This window comes from Dendrobates tinctorius, unplaced genomic scaffold, assembly GCF_039654945.1.
Source record: "Dendrobates tinctorius isolate UK_male_01 unplaced genomic scaffold, ASM3965494v1 ptg000293l, whole genome shotgun sequence".
NCBI lineage: Eukaryota > Metazoa > Chordata > Amphibia > Anura > Dendrobatidae > Dendrobates > Dendrobates tinctorius.
In genome coordinates this window covers 26,634,415-26,655,190 of record NW_027361960.1, presented here as the reverse complement: position 1 = coordinate 26,655,190, position 20,776 = coordinate 26,634,415, and the positions used below count along the sequence as shown (strand labels likewise).

The 20,776-nt window shown below is 41.1% G+C and overlaps 1 protein-coding gene across 1 annotated transcript in view; it reads left to right on the top strand.

Moving 5' to 3' along the window:
* Positions 1-20,776, top strand: part of LOC141072933 (protein unc-93 homolog A-like) — a 91,022-nt gene that overhangs the window by 16,690 nt on the left and 53,556 nt on the right. The window contains exons 2-4 of the mRNA XM_073560205.1: positions 4,047-4,187; positions 4,409-4,549; positions 19,800-19,981. Of these exons, the coding sequence (XP_073416306.1) occupies positions 4,460-4,549; positions 19,800-19,981 (272 nt within the window). The 5' untranslated portion in view covers positions 4,047-4,187; positions 4,409-4,459. The remainder of the gene's footprint in view (positions 1-4,046; positions 4,188-4,408; positions 4,550-19,799; positions 19,982-20,776) is intronic.

Genomic DNA, 20,776 nt, shown 5'->3' with positions numbered 1-20,776 from the left:
CGCCGCTATAGACGCTGACTATGGAGTGTGGAGCATGGGGCACTGAGGCGTGCCGAGTCACTGATGATGGCTAATGCCTGACTCAAACTCTGACCTACCTACGCCTAAGCCTGGGCTCTAGCAGGCTAGGCTGCACAACACATGTGTACCAAGGGTAGGGGTTTCATAATGAGTCAGTCACCAGAGACATTCATACTTGCATACACCACTCACTCCTTATAGTCTGAAAATACAGGCTATCCTAGCGCATGGCCGTGCGGCCATGCGTACCTTTTATAGCCGCGAGCGTCCGGGACCTTCCTGGCTTCTCGGATGCGCCAATCCGAACACGAGCAGGACCTGAGCACGTGACCCTTGATTTCCAATGGGAGATCATTCCACGGGCATGCTCAGTGGCCCGACCTGGAGACTTAGTCCCTGGAGAATCTCGCTGCTGAGAAGCATGCATTGCTATAGCTGTGCTAGAGGTGGCAGCAGCAAGCAAACCCAAGGAGCTGGTCTGGGCAGAGCGCCGGGACTGATGAGTCTGCTGAGCAACCTTCTCTGCGGCTGGAGAGGAATGGGAGACCGCCAGAAGTAAGGCTCGGGATTCCCGCTGTGCAGCGACAGGAACCCGACACCTAACACTGATAAAGTTACATGAGAGAATGATAAGGGTGTGTAAAGCTGTCATTAGAGTAAAAGAGGGGTAATGTGAAGCATCTAAGGTATAGCACATATTTCATGTAATTTCACACATTTCTGTACTTTTTATCCATATATTCCATCATTGTTTTGTTACCTTAAATCTGAATTTACAATGACCACATTTCAGTAGGAAAAACTAAGGAAAGCTACAGCATGAGAAGGTGTGTCCAAAGTTTTGACAGGTACTATAGTAGGTTTTGCCCTTGTAAAGAAAAACTTATGGCAAAAAAATTTAAGCAAAAAGAAGTTCCAGTTAGAGATGAGCGAATTTGTTTGGTTTTTGTTCCAGAATCTGATTTTGACATATCCATGCGATATTCGAACACTATTCGTGCCGAATGTATGTTTAACTAGCTGAAGAGCCCGGCGTTGCCTGGGCATAGTAACCAACTGTGGTTAGTTATAACAAATTATAATGATTATATTGCGCATAAAAACATTTCACATCATATATTCAACACTACAGATTTTCAACACAAATTAACTAAACGATTACCCAAGTATTGATAGTATTTTATTTTCAACTCATTCAAGAACCTTTTGATAAACAACATTTTTGGTTTTTCCTTTCGGTGCAAAGATGAACAGATTTTTGGCAGTTCCAACTCTTGAACAGACCACGTAAAGTTGACCATGAGAAAAGCATGGAGATTGCAAATCGATCCCTACTACTTTCAAGGACTGTCCCTGAACATTGTTAATGGACATTGCAAATAGCAGTTGAACTGGAAACTGGAGGTGTTTAAAATAAAAAAACAAATCAGATGGAATGAGTCGAATTCTTGGAATGAATATGTCCTCTCCTTTGGCACATCCTGTTTATGAGCTGTGTATCTAACTCTATCCTGTGTGATAATGTCTGCTGAGCTGTGTACCTAATCCTCTCCTGTGTGATACTTTCTGCTGAGCTGTGTATCTAATCCTATCGTGTGTTACTGACTGCTCAGCCGAGTATCTAATCCTATCCTGTGTGATACTGACTGCTGAGCAGTGTATCTAACCCTATTCTGTGTGATACTGACTGCTGAGCCATGTACCTAATCCTATCATGTGTGTTACTGACTGCTCAGCCGTGTATCTAATCCTATTCTGTGTGATACTGTGTGCTGAGCAGTGTATCTAATCCTATCCTGTGTGATACTGTCTGCTGAGCCGTGCATCTATTCCTATCCTGTGTGATACTGACTGCTGAGCTGTGTATCTAATCCTATCCTGTGTGATACTGACTGCTGAGCCATGTGTCTAATCCTCTCCTGTGTGATACTGACTGCTGAGCTGTGTATCTAATCCTATCCTGTGTGATACTGACTGCTGAGCCATGTATCTAATCCTATCCTGTGTGATACTGGGCTCCCCCTGCAGTCTGTGTCAGAGGGTGGTCTGTGTTGGCACGGTAATAAATTGTGTTATTTCCAGCTTTACAGAAGGACGATAACACCATAGAAATTATAAGAATAGTAGGCAAAATTGTTTGGCGAATTGGAATGCGCGGGGTTATAATTTCGCCTCACAACATAGCCTATGACGCTCTCGGGGTCCAGACGTGTGACTGTGCAAAATTTTGTGGCTGTAGCTGCGACAGTGCAGATGCCAATCCCGGACATCCACACATGCATACTGTACATACATACACTTTTTCCCCATTATGTACCTAGGGGCAAAATTGTTTGGTGAATTGGAACTCGTGGGGTTAAAATTTCGTCTCACAACATAGCCTATGACGCTATCGGGGTCCAGATGTGTGACTGTGCAAAATTTGTGGCTGTAGCTGCAACGGTGCAGATGCCAGTTCCGGACATACACGCATACATACATACAAACATGCACACACACACATTGAGCTTTATATATTAGATGATCAGTTCCGAACATATTCAATAATTTCTACTCCCATTGACTCTAAAGACGTTCGGCTGTGTTCGACGAATATTGAAAAAACAATATTCGATTCCGATCATATTCAGAACCGGACCCCAAGTAAATTTGCTCATCTCCAGTGTCAAAGAAAGATTGAATTAAGGGTAAACCCACAAAGAGAATATATCTGGGTTAATATAACTCTGGTGCTATTGAATTCATGGTTTTAAACAGTTGTACATCACTGAACTAATTGCATTTATGTTTTGATTTTTAATCCAAATTTTGTTTTACAAAAGTGTGTATGAGGGGTTCTGCATTATCATGGCTTCTTAGAATGCATAATTTAATATCTTTCTGTGTATACTTAGAAACAACTTTCCTTTCAATAAATCTGTTGGGGGAGAGTCGGAGGGGTTATCCGAGCATGCTCATGTGCTAACCTGTTTGTTAGGCAATCTATGCATGTGTTGCGGCTGTCAAACAGCCGTGAGACATGTAGCCATGGTGACTTGAACCTATTTTTCAAGCACGCCGAAGACACTCAGCACGTGAACATGTTCGGATAACACCTTATCCGAGCACGTTCGCTCATCACCAATTAAAAGGTGTAAATGGTATTCTTTCTGCCCTAGTTAGGACAGCTTATCTCACAGACTGCTCAGCTCTCCAGTCCATATAATGGTACAATGGCTGCTGGTGGAGGAGCATGTGAAGAGACACGTCCATCAGCTTTGTCTAATAAGAAATCAGCCTCCAATAGGAAAGCAGCTGTTATATGTGAGGTGTTTCTTTTTTAACTGGAGGAGACTAATGGACTTGTCTTGTCACTTGTTCCTTCATCAACATCCATGATGTCCCCACACATCTTTTGCAATAATGATAGTGATATGGTCTGCCCTGTTAACTGATTCTGCAGTCAGCAATATACAATGCAACACTGAGGCTATGGGAGGCAAAAGTGCAACATTTTTTACGAGACCCAATTGCAGAAAATATTTTAGCCCCAAGTGCATAAATTTAAGTAAGAAAATAAAAATTGACCCCAAAGGTGGGGAACCTCTATATAATTGTTCTGTTTCTGACATCTAATTGTTATCTGATTGCATAATTTTGTAGTTCATATCGATCTCTATTTGTTTGCAGTATTTTGGCTCCTTCTAGCGGCCAAAGTCATGTTGACGACCTATTTGTTTTTTCCTATGTCTGAATCTCCTCCCTCCTTTTACAATGCATTATGGTAGCTTTCCCTCCACTTTCCTCCATTTTCCTTCAGCCTGTATCTGAGAAAGGGCTCACCTATTCCTGTCCCCTTGTGATTGCAATGCCGGTAGGTGTTTATGTTCTTTATAGCTAATTCTTGTCCTATATTAGCCTGGTGTAGTCAGTCCTGCTCCCTGGTCAGCTACTAGTGTGCAAATGTTCATTCATAGTGTACTATGTATAATATGTATTCCTGCTGTACCCTGTACTGATTATGTATGTATTATGATTGTTTCTAGTTTCACCGTGCCAATATACCATCACGTAAAATAAAAGCACAGACTCAACCTACAGTCTCCTTATTGGACCCGGTATAGCAGTTTAGCTGTCTGTATAGCTGCAATAAGTCTGCTTCATTCAGTGAGGACAGAACAATAATAGTAAGTGCCACAAAATCATATAATCAACACAGCTGTTAAAGTAAAAATACATTTGCTAACCTCTTTAAGAACATTTCAAACATCAAAGAAAATCATTGTTTAACTCCCACAAAGGACCAAGGAAATAGATTAGTGCATTTATAGATACATGTCACCTAAGTAATTATATACTTTATGAATTTATCTACAACATTATAATAACTCTTCATGGTTACTTACAGCATTAACAAGACTGACAAGGCATCAGAACCTGCAAAAGTAAAGGTTAAAGAATGCAGTGTTCACATCTCAAAAATATTCTTATTCTGTCATTTGGAATCTTACTCCTATACACTGCTTATATGGGACTTCAGACACTTCAGGTAAGGTACCACCTTATATGAAGCAAATAACATTTTCATAAAAGTTTACTATATTAACCATGTACTGATCATATATTTATTGATCACTTGTTCAATAGCTTGGATTAGGGTAATCTCTGATCTTAGCAAATGTTAACCTTCTTATGATATCACAAGATTTCAGCAATCTTTAACATTTCCTTTCAAGTCAGACAATACAGTACTTAGTCTTTGGCAGAAGCAATCAGGGTTGGTATATCTCACCCTGATTTCTATCCATCATTACTATGATCTGTACACTATATCCACTTGTGATCTGTGCAGCTGCATAGAAGCTTAGTAGGTGATGGGGCATTGCCACCTTAAAATGAGCTTTCATATTCTGTTATAGATATTCTGTTATAGTCATGTAGGACATTCAGATCATTCATTCATTCATTCATTCATTCATTCATTCATTGGGACACTTATAAAGATATATTGGATGACAGTGCTCTTCCTCTCCTTTTTATCTGTATATTGGCAGCCTGTCTTCATACAAAACATGCTCCTTTATGTTAACATACTATAAATAAACTAATAGAATGGCATATTATCTGATATTTGTTAATGTATCCATTAAAAGTAGTTTTTATCCCAAACTTACACATTAAACTTAGCATAGTGTCTTGTAGCGGATGTAAGCCCTTAAAAAAACACACCTTTACTTTTAAAATTGACTCCTCCTTTTTCCAAGAAATACATGTTTTTTCAGATGCCAATTCTGGTGCTTGGTGCACCCTTGGTGTGGCCAACTGGCTGTATGCACCATCTCTCTCTATTATCTGCATTAGGCAGCTTCCCTCTCTCTTGATTTACAGCTCTCACTCACAGCACTGCTTTTTCGTGCATTCACTGTGTGAGGACCTGGAGTGGCGCATACAGCTGTCAGTACTCTCCGCTAAGGCTGCTTTTCAGAGAAATGTGTGCGCTATTCTGATTCTTCACGCAGTAAGCGCATGAACGAGTATTCTCTGCAGACATAGTTCACTCTGGGCAAGCATCTGCTGACAATGGTGAGAGAGGTCTCATGGAAAAAACAGCCACTTGGCAGCATAAGGGTGCACAAAACACCTTAAATAAACATTCCCAATTTTTTTTTACCATTAAATGTGTGTATGTGCATGAAATGTAGTGTGAGTGTGTTAATATACTCATCTATCACTGCTCTCTGTGGGATCCAGCGACATTCTCCTGCCCTTCTCACCCCTTCACCAGCTCTCCAGGTTAATCCTGAGCTCTGCGTGGCCTGGAAGTGACATTTTAAAAGAGACTTCTGGCTCACGCATAAAGAATAGAGTGACCTAGAGAGTCTGAAGAACGGTGATATCACTGAGAAGCAGGGAGAAAAAGATGCTGGACATCGGATACAGGAAAGATGTATATCTTTGTACCGTGTTAGCCAGTAGATAGATAGTAGATAGCCATTAAAAGGTATCAACCACTGAGGACTCTCAATGCTGGACATCGGAGACAGCAACGGTACGTGAGTATTTTAATACATTGGCTGCCCACTCTCCTCAGTCCCACAAGCTCGCTGCCTCACGGTAATCCTTGACACTGATCTCTCCTTCAAACCACATATCCAAGCCCTTTCCACTTCCTGCCGACTTCAACTCAAAAATATTTCCTGGATTCGTACATTCCTAAACCAAGAATCTGCAAAAACCCTAGTTCATGCCCTCATCATCTCCTGCCTTGACTACTGCAACCTCTTGGTCTGTGGCCTCCCCTCTAACACTCTCGCACCCCTCCAATCTATTCTAAACTCTGCTTCTCGACTAATCCACCTGCCCCCCCCGCTATTCCCCGGCCTCTCCCCTCTGTCAATCCCTGCACTGGCTCCCCATTACCCAAAGACTCCAGTTCAAAACCCTAACCATGACATACAAAGCCATCCGCAATCTGTGTCCTCCATACATCTGTGACCTCGTCTCCTCGTACTTACCTGCATGCAACCTCCAATCATCACAAGATCTCCTTCTTTACTCCCCTCTTATCTACTCTTCTCACAATCGCATACAAGATTTCTCCAGCGCATCACCCCTACGCTGGAACTCTCTACCCCAACACATCAGACTCTCGCCTACCATGGAAACATTCAAAAAGAACCTGAAGACCTACCTCTTCCGACAAGCCTACCACTTGCAGTAACCACCGATCGACCAAACCTCTGCACGATGTACCCTCGCCTACTGTACCCTCACCCATCCCTTGCAGATTGTGAGCACTCGCGGGCACCATCCTCTCTCCTCCTGTACCAGTCCTGACTTGAATTGTTTAAGATTGCTGTACTTTTTTTTTATTATGTATTCCCCTCCTCACATGCAAAGCGCCATGGAATAAATGGCGCTATAATAATAATAATACATTCACAGTACATTGCATGCATATATTCTCACATTAGTGCAATTTAACCTGAATACTGAGGTTTTAGTTTAGAAAAACACCTCATACATTAGCTATAGAGTCTATACTAAAGAGCTTGTAAGCACTGCACTCCAAGCCTAAGATACTATTCACCGATTGCAGTGGAGGTCTGTTCTTTAGAATGGAGATGATTTTTAATCAAAAGTAAAATTGTAAAGTTGTTTGATTTTACAATCTTCTTGCAATTATAAGGCTGGTTTCACACTTGCGGTTTTTTGCGCTTTTTTTAGCGCAAAAAAACGCATGCATTTTTTACCATATCTTTTACATGGGTGCGCATAGGTGCGCATACAAATGCTTTTGTACGTGTTTGTATGCGCATGCGTTTTTTTGCAGTGTGCGCTCGGGCGCACAAAATGCATCCTGTTGCATTTTTTGTGCGTCCGACTTGCCCCCAAAAAACGCATGCGCACGCAATGCGTTTTTTTTACAGCAAAACACCCATTAAAGTCTATGGGTGCGCATACATGCGCATTGTAATGCGCACAAAAAGCATGCATTTTTAAAAAAAAAGCGCACCAAAACCTGCAAAAACGCACACAAACGCATGATGCATTTTTTTCATGCGTTTGTGTGCACAAAAAAACGCACAGCAAAAAAACGCAAGTGTGAAAGTAGCCTAACCCATTAAGCCAAGGATGTCAATCTAAATACTCAAAGGGCCAAAATGCTTGGACAAAGTCATGGGCCAAGCTTGAAATTTATTAAAAAAATGTCTATAATTGAGGACGTTTCTCCTTATCAAATATAACGATTAACTTTTGGAACTATATTGAAATAATATAATATTTTATGTAAGAGCAGTAAAAAGCATATGGCTCAATGGCCTTATTTAAATATGTAAAAAATGATAGAAAAAAGCTTGAATAAAACAGATGTATGATACTCCCGCAGTAAATTCCTCCACAGTATCCTCCACACACACATAGTAAGATGTCCCTAATGTACCCACCTTCCTCAATCCCCACAACAAAGAATGGTAACCTCATCACATTATGATTCCTAACTGTAATCCCCACACAGCCCTCCATACAGTATAATGGCCACAAAAACTCCTCCATACAGTATAATGGTCCCACATCATTCTTTATACAGTGTAATGTGCCCCACATAGTCCTCCATACAGTGTAATGTGCCCCACCTTGCCCTCCATACAGTGTAATGGGCCCCACATAGTGCTCCATATAGTATAATGGCCCAATACAGTCCTCCATACAGTGTAATGGGCCTCACATAGTGCTCCATACAGTATAATTGGCCTCACATAGTCCTCCATACAGTGAAATAGGACCAACATAGTCCTCCATGTAGTGTAATGGGCCCCACATAGTGCTCCATACAGTATAACAGGGCCCTGCATTGCCTTCCTTACAGTATAATAGGCCCCACCTAGTGCTCCATACAGTGTAATGGCACCACACAGTACTCCATACAGTATAATCACTCCACATAGTGCTCCATACAGTATAATGGCTCCACATACTGTTCTATACAGTATAATGGCACAATGGCCCCCATATAGTGCTCCATACAGTATAATGGCCCCACAAAGTGTTCCATACAGTATAATGGCCCCACATTGTGCTCCATACAGTATAATGGTCCTACATGAAGCTCCATACATTATAATGGCCTCACAAAGTGTACACCATACAGTGTAATTGTCCCATATCATGCTAAATATAGTATAATGGCCCTACATGATGCTCTATAAAGTATAATGGCTCACATGATGCTCCAGATAGTATAATGGCCTCACATAGTGCTCCATACAGTACAATGTTCCCACATAGTTCTCCATACAGTATAATGGCCTCACATAGTGCTCCATGCAGTATAATGGCCCCACATGATACTCCATATAGTATAATGGCCTCACATAGTGCTCCATACAATATAATGGCATCACATGATGATCCATACAGTATTATGGTCCCACATGATGCTCCATACAACATAATGGCCCCACATAGTGCTCCATACAGTCTAATGGCCCCATATGATGCTACATACAGTATAATGGCCCCATATGATGCTCCATCTATTTATATAATTGCCTTGTAATGTTTTGATTTCCTGTTCTGTCTAGACGTCACCATATCCCAGAATTCCAAGCAGAGGAAGTTCACCTACCACTATATTGAGACACCCTAGTGATGGGTGTCTCAATATGGAAACTGCTGGTGGCACCAACCTATTGCGCAGTGCCAACAGCAGAACACCGTCGCACCACACACACACACACTCACACACTCTATACACCATACGCACCACACACAATCACACTCTATACGCCGTACGCACCACACGCACACACACTCTATACGCCGTATGCACCACACACTCATACACACTCTATACGCCGTACGTACCACACACACGCACACACTCTATACGCAGTACGCACCACACACACTCACACACACACACTCTATACGCCGTATGCACCACACACACACACACACTCTATACGCCGCACGCACCACACACACACACTCACACACTCTACACGCCGTATGCACCACACACACACACTCACACACACTCTATATGCCGTATGCACCACACACACTCACACACTCTACGCCGTACGCACCACACACTCACACACACACACACTCTATACGCTGTATGCACCACACACACATTCTCACACACACACCCACTCTATACGCCGTATGCACCACAAACACTCACAATCACAGTCACACACTCTATACGCCGTACACACCACACACACTCACACACTCTATACGCCGTATGCACCACACACAGACACTCAATATGCCGTATGCACCACACACACTCACAGACACACACACTCACACACACTCTATATGCCATATGCACCACACACACTCACACACTCTATATGCCATACACACATACTCTCTCACACTCTCTCACACTCTCACACACTCTCACTCACTCATACACACTCACTCACTCATACACACTCACACACTCTCACTCACATACTCTCACTCACTCAAACATTCTCACTCACTCTCACTCACTCACACACTCTTACTCACTCATGCAGCCTCTTGCACGGTACCACCAGTGGAAAACCGTCGCACTGCGCATGCCCGAATTCTGCACAGGCGCAGTGAATCATTCGGCTGATCCCGGCAACAGATGTGCGACGTGTTTACAGGCAGAGGAAGCCGGTCACATTAAAGGGGTTTTCCCATGAACGAAAGTTCATTTTAAAAATTGCCTGTGTCTGACCGTGTACGGAGCATACCACATCTCCTGGGCAAGGGAGGAAGCAAAAAACAATACTGACATTACAGCAGGGGATAACAGAAGATTCATTTTGTGAGATAAAATATTTCACTGACTGTTTTTAAACAATATTTTACCTCACAAAATGTATCCTCTGCAGTCTCCTCCTGTAATATCAGTATTGTCTTTTGCTTCCTCCCCTGCCCAGGAGCTGTGGTATGTTCTGTACACGATCAGACACAGGGATGAGAGAGACAGAGGACAGGGGGAGACAGCTCAAACAGGACAGCACATGAGGGGAGAGCACAGCACAGGAAGGAGAGAGACAGCAGACAAGGGGGATAGCACATAGGGTAGACAGGTCAAAGAAGAGAGCACAGATGGGAGAAGTCAGCACCTGGGGAATGAGAGAGTGGATAGGTGGATGAGTACATGGGGGAGAGAAATTCTCAATGCTGCAAAGCCTGCCCCCATCGTGACATTACCGCCCTCCCGAGGCGATAGCATCGGACTTCCATCTAGTATAGTATAATAGCCTCACGTGATACTCCATACAATATAATGGCACCACATAGTGCTCCATACAGTCTAATGGCCCCATATGATTCCCCATACAGTATAATGGCCCCTCATGACGCTCCAGATAGTATAACAGCCTCACATAGTGCTCCATACAGAATAATGGCCCCACATAGTTTTCCATACAGTATAATGGTCCTGCATACTGCTCCATATAATGCAATGGCCCCAACTAGTGTTCCATACAGTATAATGGTCCCACATAATGCTCCATACAGTTTAATGACCCCATATGATGCTCCCTATAGTATAATGGCCTCACATAGTGTTCCATACAGTATAATGGCCCCACATGATGCTCCATATAGTATAATGGCCCCACATAGTGTTCCCTACAGTATAATGGCCCCACATTATACTACATACAGTATAATGGCCCCACATATGCTCTATACAGTATAATGACTTCACATGATGCTCCATACAGGATAATAACCCCCACATAGTGCTTTATACAATAGAATGGCCCACATGATGCTCCCTACAGGATAATGGCCCCACATTTGGCTCCATACAGTATAATGACCCCACATTAAAAAAAAAAAGAATAACTACTCACCTCTGCCCATTTCCCAGCTGCTGCAGTCTCTTCATATATCACAGTCCTACCTGTGGGTACACATGCCACCTCCTCAGCACTAGCGCCTCCACTCTCACCCTTCTCAGCATGCCCACGGCCTGATGCAACGGCAAGCAGGCTGAGGAGATGGCGCTCATGCAGAGGAGAGTGATAATGGCGCTACTGCTGAGGAGATGGCATACATGCACAATGGAAGGGCTCTGTGTGCCCTCTCTGGCACATGTGCCATAGGTTCACCACCATTGTCCAAGTGGTTTGCAGCAATAACTACACATCACAAAAATTGGAAGTTGCTGTAGCTGTACAGTGCCAGGATTTTACTGTAACAGCCAGCCAAGCAACCAATCCCATGCCAACTCTTCTGAAATAAGACACTACCAACTAAATTTGTGCTGATGCCAGCGCAACAAATTAAAGGTGACAAATATATCATCAACTTATTATCCACAATATTTGCAATGTGCAAAAAATAAATAGCATTGCAACATTTGAACAAATTCAGACATGCCAGGGTCAAAGAAGTCAGTCAATTCACATTGCAAAGAAAGTGGCAAAAAATGGAACATAAGATAGCAATAACTTGTATTAAAGCCTAGTTAGATGATGTGCCGACTTAAATGGTTATAAGAAGTTTGCTCATGCTTTTATTCTACAAATAATGGAGCTTTGCTCATTTAATTCATAAAGGCGTGGAAAACATTATGGTGCTATTTAGTAATAATGATTTCCTAACAACCTTCTTTTTGATACAGAATGATGCAACTAGTGCTCAGTAATCATAATACCTTAGCATCCTTTGTGACGCTGGCAAAATGCCTACCATAAAATCTTATTTGCAGATGAATCAGTATAAATGGATACTTCATGATCACGTGTGTAGGATGCTACAAGCAGTGCATTTAACTGGAACATTTAGTCATTAAAAAAGTGTTACATGAAAAATGAAATAATCTGTGTCACTAAGGTGTGTTCGGTTCTTCCCTTCTAATGTTCATCTGTTTCCTTCAGAGTTAAATAATGGATGACAAACTATTGTGCATGCTCTAATTACTAGGTAAGGTTTACAGGAAACAGTGAAACCAATTCACTAGATAACTCACTGACCGCATACCAGTAGTAAAATACTGTTCATAGTGAAAGTTTCTTAACATTTGTCGAGGGAAACCCATATACAATAGTAGTTTCTGCTACCGTGCCAATGTATGTGCTAAACAACATGCTTTCCATAGAATTTTTATTAAAAAAATTAACTAGAAATATTGCAATTTTCACAAATGCAAATGGGGCTTATTTAACCCCTTCACTACCAAGGGTGGTTTGCACGTTAACTACCGGGCCAATTTTTACAATTCTGACCACTGTACCTTTATGAGGTCATAACTCTGGAACGCTTTCATGGATCCCGGTGATTCTGACATTGTTTTCTCGTGACATATTGTACTTCATGTTAGTGGTAAAATTGCATTCAAATAACTTGCGTTTATTTGTGAAAAAAACGGAAATTTGGCGAAAATTTTGAAAATTTCGCAATTTTCCAACTTTGAATTTTTATGCCCTTAAATCACAGCGATACGGCACACAAAAAACTTAATACATAACATTTCCCACATGTTTACTTTACATCAGCACAGTTTTGGAACCAAAATTTTTTTTTGTCAGGAAGTTATAAGGGTTAAAAATTGACCAGCGATTTCTCATTTTTGCAACACCATTTTATTTTTAGGGACCATTTCACATTTGAAGCCACTTTGAGGGGTCTATATGATAGAAAATGCCCAAAAGTGACATCATTCTAAAAACTGCACCCCTTAAGGTGCTTAAAACCACATTCAAGAAGTTTATTAACCCTTTAGGTGCGTCACAGGAATTTTTTGAATATTAAAAAAAAAATGAACATTTAACTTTTTTTCACAAAAAAAATACTTCAGGTTCAATTTTCTTTATTTTACCAAGGGTAACAGGAGAAATTGGACTGCAAGACTTATTGTGCAATTTGTCCTGAGTACGCTGATACCTGATATGTGGGGGGGAACCACTGTTTCGGCGCATGGCAGAGCTCAGAATGGAAGGAGCGCCGTTTGACTTTTTCAATGCAAAATTGGCTGGAATTCAGATCGGACGCCATGTCACGTTTGGCGAGCCCCTGATGTACCTAAACAGTGGAAACCCCCCCAAGTGACCCCATTTTGGAAACTAGACCCCCCAAGGAACTTATCTAGATATGTGGTGAGAACTTTGAACCCACAAGGGCTTCACAGAAGTTTATAACGTAAAGCGGTACAATTAAAAAATCATATTTTTTCCACAAAAATGATCTTTTCACCCCCAATTTTTATTTTTCCAAGGGTAACAGGACCCTAAAAGTTATTGTGCAATTTGTCCTGAGTACGCTGATACCCCATATGTGGGTGTAAATGACTATTTGGGCGCATAGCAGAGCTCGGAAGGGAAGCAGCGCCATTTGACGTTTTTGGCTAGAATTGAGATCGGACACCATGTCGCGATTGGAAAACCCCTGATGTACCAAAACAGTGGAAACCCCCCACAAATGACACCATTTTGGAATCTAGACCCCCAAGGAACTTATCTAGATGTGTGGTGAGAACTTTGAACCCCCAAGGGATTCACAGAAGTTTATAACGTACAGCAGTACAATTAAAAAATCATATTTTTTCCACAAAAATGATCTTTTCACCCTCAATTCTTATTTTTCCAAAAGTAACAGGACCATAAAAGATATTGTGCAATTTATCCTGAGTACGCTGATACCCCACATGTGGGGGTAAACCACTATTTGGGTGTATGGCAGAGCTCGGAAGGGAAGCAGCGCCATTTGACGTTTTTGGCTGGAATTGAGATCGGACACCATGTCGCGTTAGGAAAGCCCCTGATGTACCAAAACAGTAGAAACCCCCCACAAATGACACCATTTTGGAAACTAGACCCCCCAAGGAACTTATCTAGATGTGTGGTGAGCACTTTGAACCCCCCAGTGCTTCACTGAAGTTTATAACGTCCGGGCGTGAAAATAAAAAAATCGTATTTTTTCCACAAACATGATCTTTTAGTCCCCATTTTTTTATTTTCCCAAGGGTAACAGGAGAAATTGGACCCCAAAAGTTGTTGTCCAATTTGTCCTGAGTACGCTGATACCTCATATGTGGGAGAAAACTACTGTATGGGCACACGTCGGGGCTCGGAAGGGAAGTAGTGACGTTTTGGAATGCAGACTTTGATGGAATGGTCTGCGGGTGTCATGTTGCGTTTGGAGAGCCCCTGATGTACCTAAACAGTGGAAACCCCCCACAAGTGACCCCATTTTGGAAACTAGACCCCCTAATGAACTTATCTAGATGTGTGGTGAGCACTTTGAACCCCCCAGTGCTTCACAGAAGTTTATAACGTCCGGGCGTGAAAATAAAAAAATCGTATTTTTTCCACAAACATGATCTTTTAGTCCCCATTTTTTTATTTTCCCAAGGGTAACAGGAGAAATTGGACCCCAAAAGTTGTTGTCCAATTTGTCCTGAGTACGCTGATACCTCATATGTGGGAGAAAACTACTGTATGGGCACACGTCGGGGCTCGGAAGGGAAGTAGTGACGTTTTGGAATGCAGACTTTGATGGAATGGTCTGCGGGTGTCATGTTGCGTTTGGAGAGCCCCTGATGTACCTAAACAGTGGAAACCCCCCACAAATGACCCCATTTTGGAAACTAGACCCCCTAATGAACTTATCTAGATGTGTGGTGAGCACTTTGAACCCCCCAGTGCTTCACAGAAGTTTATAACGACCGGGCGTGAAAATAAAAATATCGTATTTTTTCAACAAACATCATCTTTTAGTCCCCATTTTTTTATTTTCCCAAGGGTAACAGGAAAAATTGGACCCCAAAAGTTGTTGTCCAATTTGTCCTGAGTACGCTGATACCTCATATGTGGGAGAAAACTACTGTATGGGCACACGTCGGGGCTCGGAAGGGAAGTAGTGACGTTTTGGAATGCAGACTTTGATGGAATGGTCTGCGGGTGTCATGTTGCGTTTGGAGAGCCCCTGATGTACCTAAACAGTGGAAACCCCCCACAAGTGACCCCATTTTGGAAACTAGACCCCCTAATGAACTTATCTAGATGTGTGGTGAGCACTTTGAACCCCCCAGTGCTTCACAGAAGTTTATAACGACCGGGCGTGAAAATAAAAATATCGTATTTTTTCAACAAACATCATCTTTTAGTCCCCATTTTTTTTATTTTCCCAAGGGTAACAGGAGAAATTGGACCCCAAAAGTTGTTGTCCAATTTGTCCTGAGTACGCTGATACCTCATATGTGGGAGAAAACTACTGTATGGGCACACGTCGGGGCTCGGAAGGGAAGTAGTGACGTTTTGGAATGCAGACTTTGATGGATTGGTATGCGGGTGTCATATGCGTTTGGAGAGCCCCTGATGTACCTAAACTATTGAAACTCCCCACAAGTGACCCCATTTTGGAAACTAGACCCCCCACGGAGCTTATCTAGATGTGTGGAGAGCACTTTGAACCCCCAAGTGCTTCACAGAAGTTTATAACGCCTGGGCGTGAAAATAAAAAAAACATTTTTTTCCGCAAAATTATATTTTTGCCCCCAATTTTTTATTTTCCTAAGGGTAACAGGAGAAATTGGACCCCAAAAGTTGTTTTGTAATTTGTCCTGAGTAGGCTGATACCCTACATGTGGGGGTAAAACACTGTTTGGGCACATGGCAGAGCTTGGAAGGGAAGGAGCACCATTTGACTTTTTCAACGCAGAATTGGCTGGAATTGAGATCAGACACCATGTTGCCTTTGGAGAGCACCTGATGTGCCCAAACAGTGGAAACCCCCAATTATAACTCCAACCCGAACCTCAACACACCCCTAACCCTAATCTGAGCCCTAGCCCTAACCCTAGCCCTAACCCTAGCCCTAACCCTAGCCCTAACCCTAGCCCTAACCCTAACCCTAGCCCTAACCCTACCCTAACCCTAACCCTAGCGGGAAAATGGAAATAAATACATTTTCTTTTAGTTTTATTATTTTTCCCTAACTAAGGGGGTGATAACGGGGGGTTTGATTTACGATTTATGGCGGTTTTTATGTTTGGCGGCTGTCGCACGCTAAAAGACGCTTTTTATTGTAAAAATAGTTTTTGCATCACCACATATTGTGAGCTATAATTTTTTCGTATTTTGACCCACCGAGTCATGTGAGGTCTTATTTTTTGCGGGACGAGTTGACGTTTTTATTGGTACCATTTTCGGGCACGTGACATTTTTTGATCGCTTTTTATTCCGATTTTTGGGACGCAGAATGAACAAAAACCAGCGTTTCATGAATTTCTTTTGGGGGGTGCGTTTACACCGTTCCGCGTGCGGTAAAATTGATAACGCGTTTTTATTCTTCGGGTCAGTACGGTTACAGCGATACCTCATTTAGGTCGTTTTTTTATGTTTTGTCGGTTTTTTGCAATGAAAACTATTTTATATAAAAAATAATTATTTTTGTATCGCTTTATACTGCGAGCTATAACTTTTTTATTTTTTTGCGGATGATGCTGTATGGTGGATCGTTTTTTGCGGGACAAGATGATGTTTTCAGCGGTACCATGCATATTTATATGCGTCTTTTTGATCGCGCGTTATTGCACTTTTTGTTCGGTGGTATGATAATAAATCATTATTTTTTGCTTCGTTTTTTATTTTTATTTTTTAAGGGGTTCGCTAAAGGGGTTAACTAATGGGACAGTTTTATAGGGCAGGTCATTACGGACGCGGCGATACCAAATATGTGTACTTTTATTGTTTTTGTTTTTTTTTATTTTGAAAAAATGGATTTATTGGGGAAAAATTTTTTTTTTTTTACTGATTTATTTAGCGATTTTTTTTTAATTATTTTTAACACTTTTTTTTTTTTTTTTTTTACTTTATTACCTTGTCCCAGGTGGGACATCACTGTCCTGTAACAGATCGCTGATCTGTCACATCACAGATCACTGTGACAGATCAGCGATCTGTCACAGGCACTGCTGCAGACTTCCTCATGCCTGCGCTTTGCAGGCAGTGAGGAAGTCAGCTCCCTGCAGGCCCCCGTCGCCATCTTGGATCCGGGGGCCTGCAGGGAAAGAGCCCCCCGCAGCAGTGCTGCACATTGCGCTGCCGTGGGGGGGCTCAGGGAAGCACGGAGGGAGCCCCCTCCCTGCCGATGCTTCCCTTTAACCCCCGGTACACCGCGATCGCGTTTGATCGCGGTGTGCAAGGGGTTAACGTGTCGGGGGCGGTCCGTGACCGCCCCTGACACATTGTGCCGGGTGTCAGCTATGATAATTAGCTGACACTCGGCCGCGATCAGCGGCGCTCACCACGTGGGCGCCGCTGATCGCGATGACGTAATATTCCGTCCATGGTAATTAGGTCCATGGTCACATGGACGGAATATTACGTCAATTGTAGGTAAGGGGTTAAGGGTGCTTTCACATTGCGTCTAGGGTCACGTTAGCTGGTCCCATTGGAGCATACGTCCAAACCCCCAGAAAAATGGGATGTGGATGTATGCGACAACGGGGCATAAATTATAGTGGTGGCGGCAAAGTTAATGTGCACTATGACGTGCATAATTTTCGGGAGTGTACGTCTACTACATCTGAGTGTCCCCTTCCAGTAGGCGTATACTCCCGAAAATGATGCACGTTACAGAGCATGTTCGCTCTGCCATCTCCATTACAGTCTATGTCTCCGTAGGTGCATACATTCGGATCCCGTTTTGCTGGGTGTTTGGACAAATGCCCCGATGGGTCCAGCCAATGTCATCCTAGATGTAATGTGAAAGCACCTTTAGACTTATGCTTCTTGTCTGACTGATAAAAGAGCTCATAACACATGATCTACCAATCACTGTAGGAGATGTCACATATGGGAGCTCCCCTTCCCTTCACAATTAATTTTGTACAGGTTAATTAGATGCTTCAATGGAAAAGATAGGGTGAGAGTCTGTTCATTGTGGATTTTCCAAAATTACAGGATTTTAGATTCTAAAAATCCAGTGTCCAGTATCAAACTTGCAAGACTTCCAAGTTTTTTAAGGTTGAATAAAGATTGTGAAATGGAAATTCAATATATATATATATACTAGCTGAAGAGCCCGGCGTTGCCTGGGCATAGTAACCAACTGTGGTTAGTTATAACAAATTATAATGATTATATTGCACATAAAAACATTTCACATCATATATTCAACACTACAGATTTGCAACACAAATTAACTAAACGATTACCCAAGTATTGATAGTATTTTATTTTCAACTCATTCAAGAGCCTTTTGATAAACGACATTTTTGGTTTTTCCTTTCGGTGCAAAGATGAACAGATTTTTGGCAGTTCCAACTCTTGAACAGACCACGTAAAGTTGACCATGATAAAAGCATGGAGATTGCAAATCGATCCCTACTTTACTTTATATATGAAAAAAAAAATATATACATCATGTAGTAGGCGCGATCTAAATATCAGAGACAATCACAAATATAACTCTCAAAAGGAAAAATATAATGGAGTAAGTATAAGGTAGAGATATAATCTTTTAAGATTATATCTCTACCTTATACTTACTCCATTATATTTTTTTTTTCATATATGTCCAATAATTTTTTTCATTATTATTTTTTTGTGTGGCAGTTATTCCATATCACTGTTGATTTATTACCAAATGTTTATTTCATTGGTCTATGTATAAAACATGTTCAATATAAGTATTTTTCTAGCAATATTTTTGAACTGAGTTTCAACCATCTACTCAGGTGTTTTTAATTGGTTTGTTTCACTGCTTTTAATTAAGGGTCATTTGAATATGTTCCACAAAGGAGGATATATTGTCAGTGTTGGAGCTCAGTTCAAATAGGACCGTGAAGAAGGCACATAGTGCTGAAACATGTAGTCCCTTGCTGGAATGTTACCAATTGTTTGGAGTTCCTCATCTATTTTTTATATGAATTAATGGATAAATAAAGAAGAAGATTTTATAATTCTGGTGAACTTTCATGTTTTTGCTGGATCCCATTTCTCTTATATTTTCTATATATATATATATTGTACACAAATCTGATTCAAGCAATAGGCTATTTTCTGATGACACATTTCCTTTAAAGTTGTAATTAAGAACGTACATAAAATTACATTTAGTTTTCTTAGAAATGAAAGCCAATTTCATTGCATTCTACAGTCATTTTTATTCATATTTTATATGCATTTTGTCTGATATGTTGTAATAACCTACTGAAATCTATAGAGTTCAGTGTCCCCTACACTTTTACTGCAAATGTATAAAAATCTAGAATTTTTCAGTAAACTAACATATAATTTGTATTTTCTTGCTATATGTAATGAATTTCTCTTCTGTTACAGAGCAGTCTCAATAATATAGAAGGACTTGGTGTTGCATCACTAAGTGTAATGTATGTGTCCCTTAGTCTTTCTTCCCTATTGCTACCTCCTCTACTGATAAAGAAAATTGGATGCAAATGGACGATTGTAGCATCAATGTTTTGCTTCATTTCCTACAGTCTTTGCAACTTCTACCCCAGCTGGTAATTTTTCTTTGTAAAATTTCTTTACTTTTTTTTTTGAGTAGTACAGTAGGCTAAAAACAATACAAAGGGAGTTAGAGTGACAGACTAGGCAACACTACCCAGCTATAAACTATTCTAAATTTGGGGAGGAAAAATGGAAAGCCAGAAGGTACATCTCACAAAATTAGAATATCATCAAAAAGTTAATTTATTTCAGTTCTTCAATCCAAAAAAGTGAAACTCATATATCATTAGGCATTAACAGAGTGACGCACCGCATTAATGCAGTAATTGTTGCCAAGGGAGCCCCGACCAAGTATTGAGTGCATTTACTGAACATACATTTCAGTAGGCCAATATTTTGGATTTTAAAATAATTTTTCAAGCTGGTGTTATAAAGTATTCTATATTACTGAGATAATGACTTTTGGGTTTTCATTGACTGTAAGCCATAATCATCAACATTAACAGAAATAAAAACTTGGAATAGATCACTCTGTTTGTAATGACGCTATATAATATATGAGTTTCACTTTTTGTAATGAAGAGCTGAAATAAATTAACTTTTTAATGCTATTTAATGATATTCTAATTTTGTGAGATGCACCTGTATATTAGTCAAATCAAAGAATAATGAAAATGTGAGAGAATCTGCGTGTATTTAAAAACAGAATATCTAGGCCAAGCTGATATGTGTCCTAACTTTTATCCTTTACACAAAATAGAAGTATATTTTAATGATATTCTGGTATGACTGCTAAGTCCTTCCAAGGTGCAGATGTACTTCTAGTTGTCACAAAGAAGCACAACACC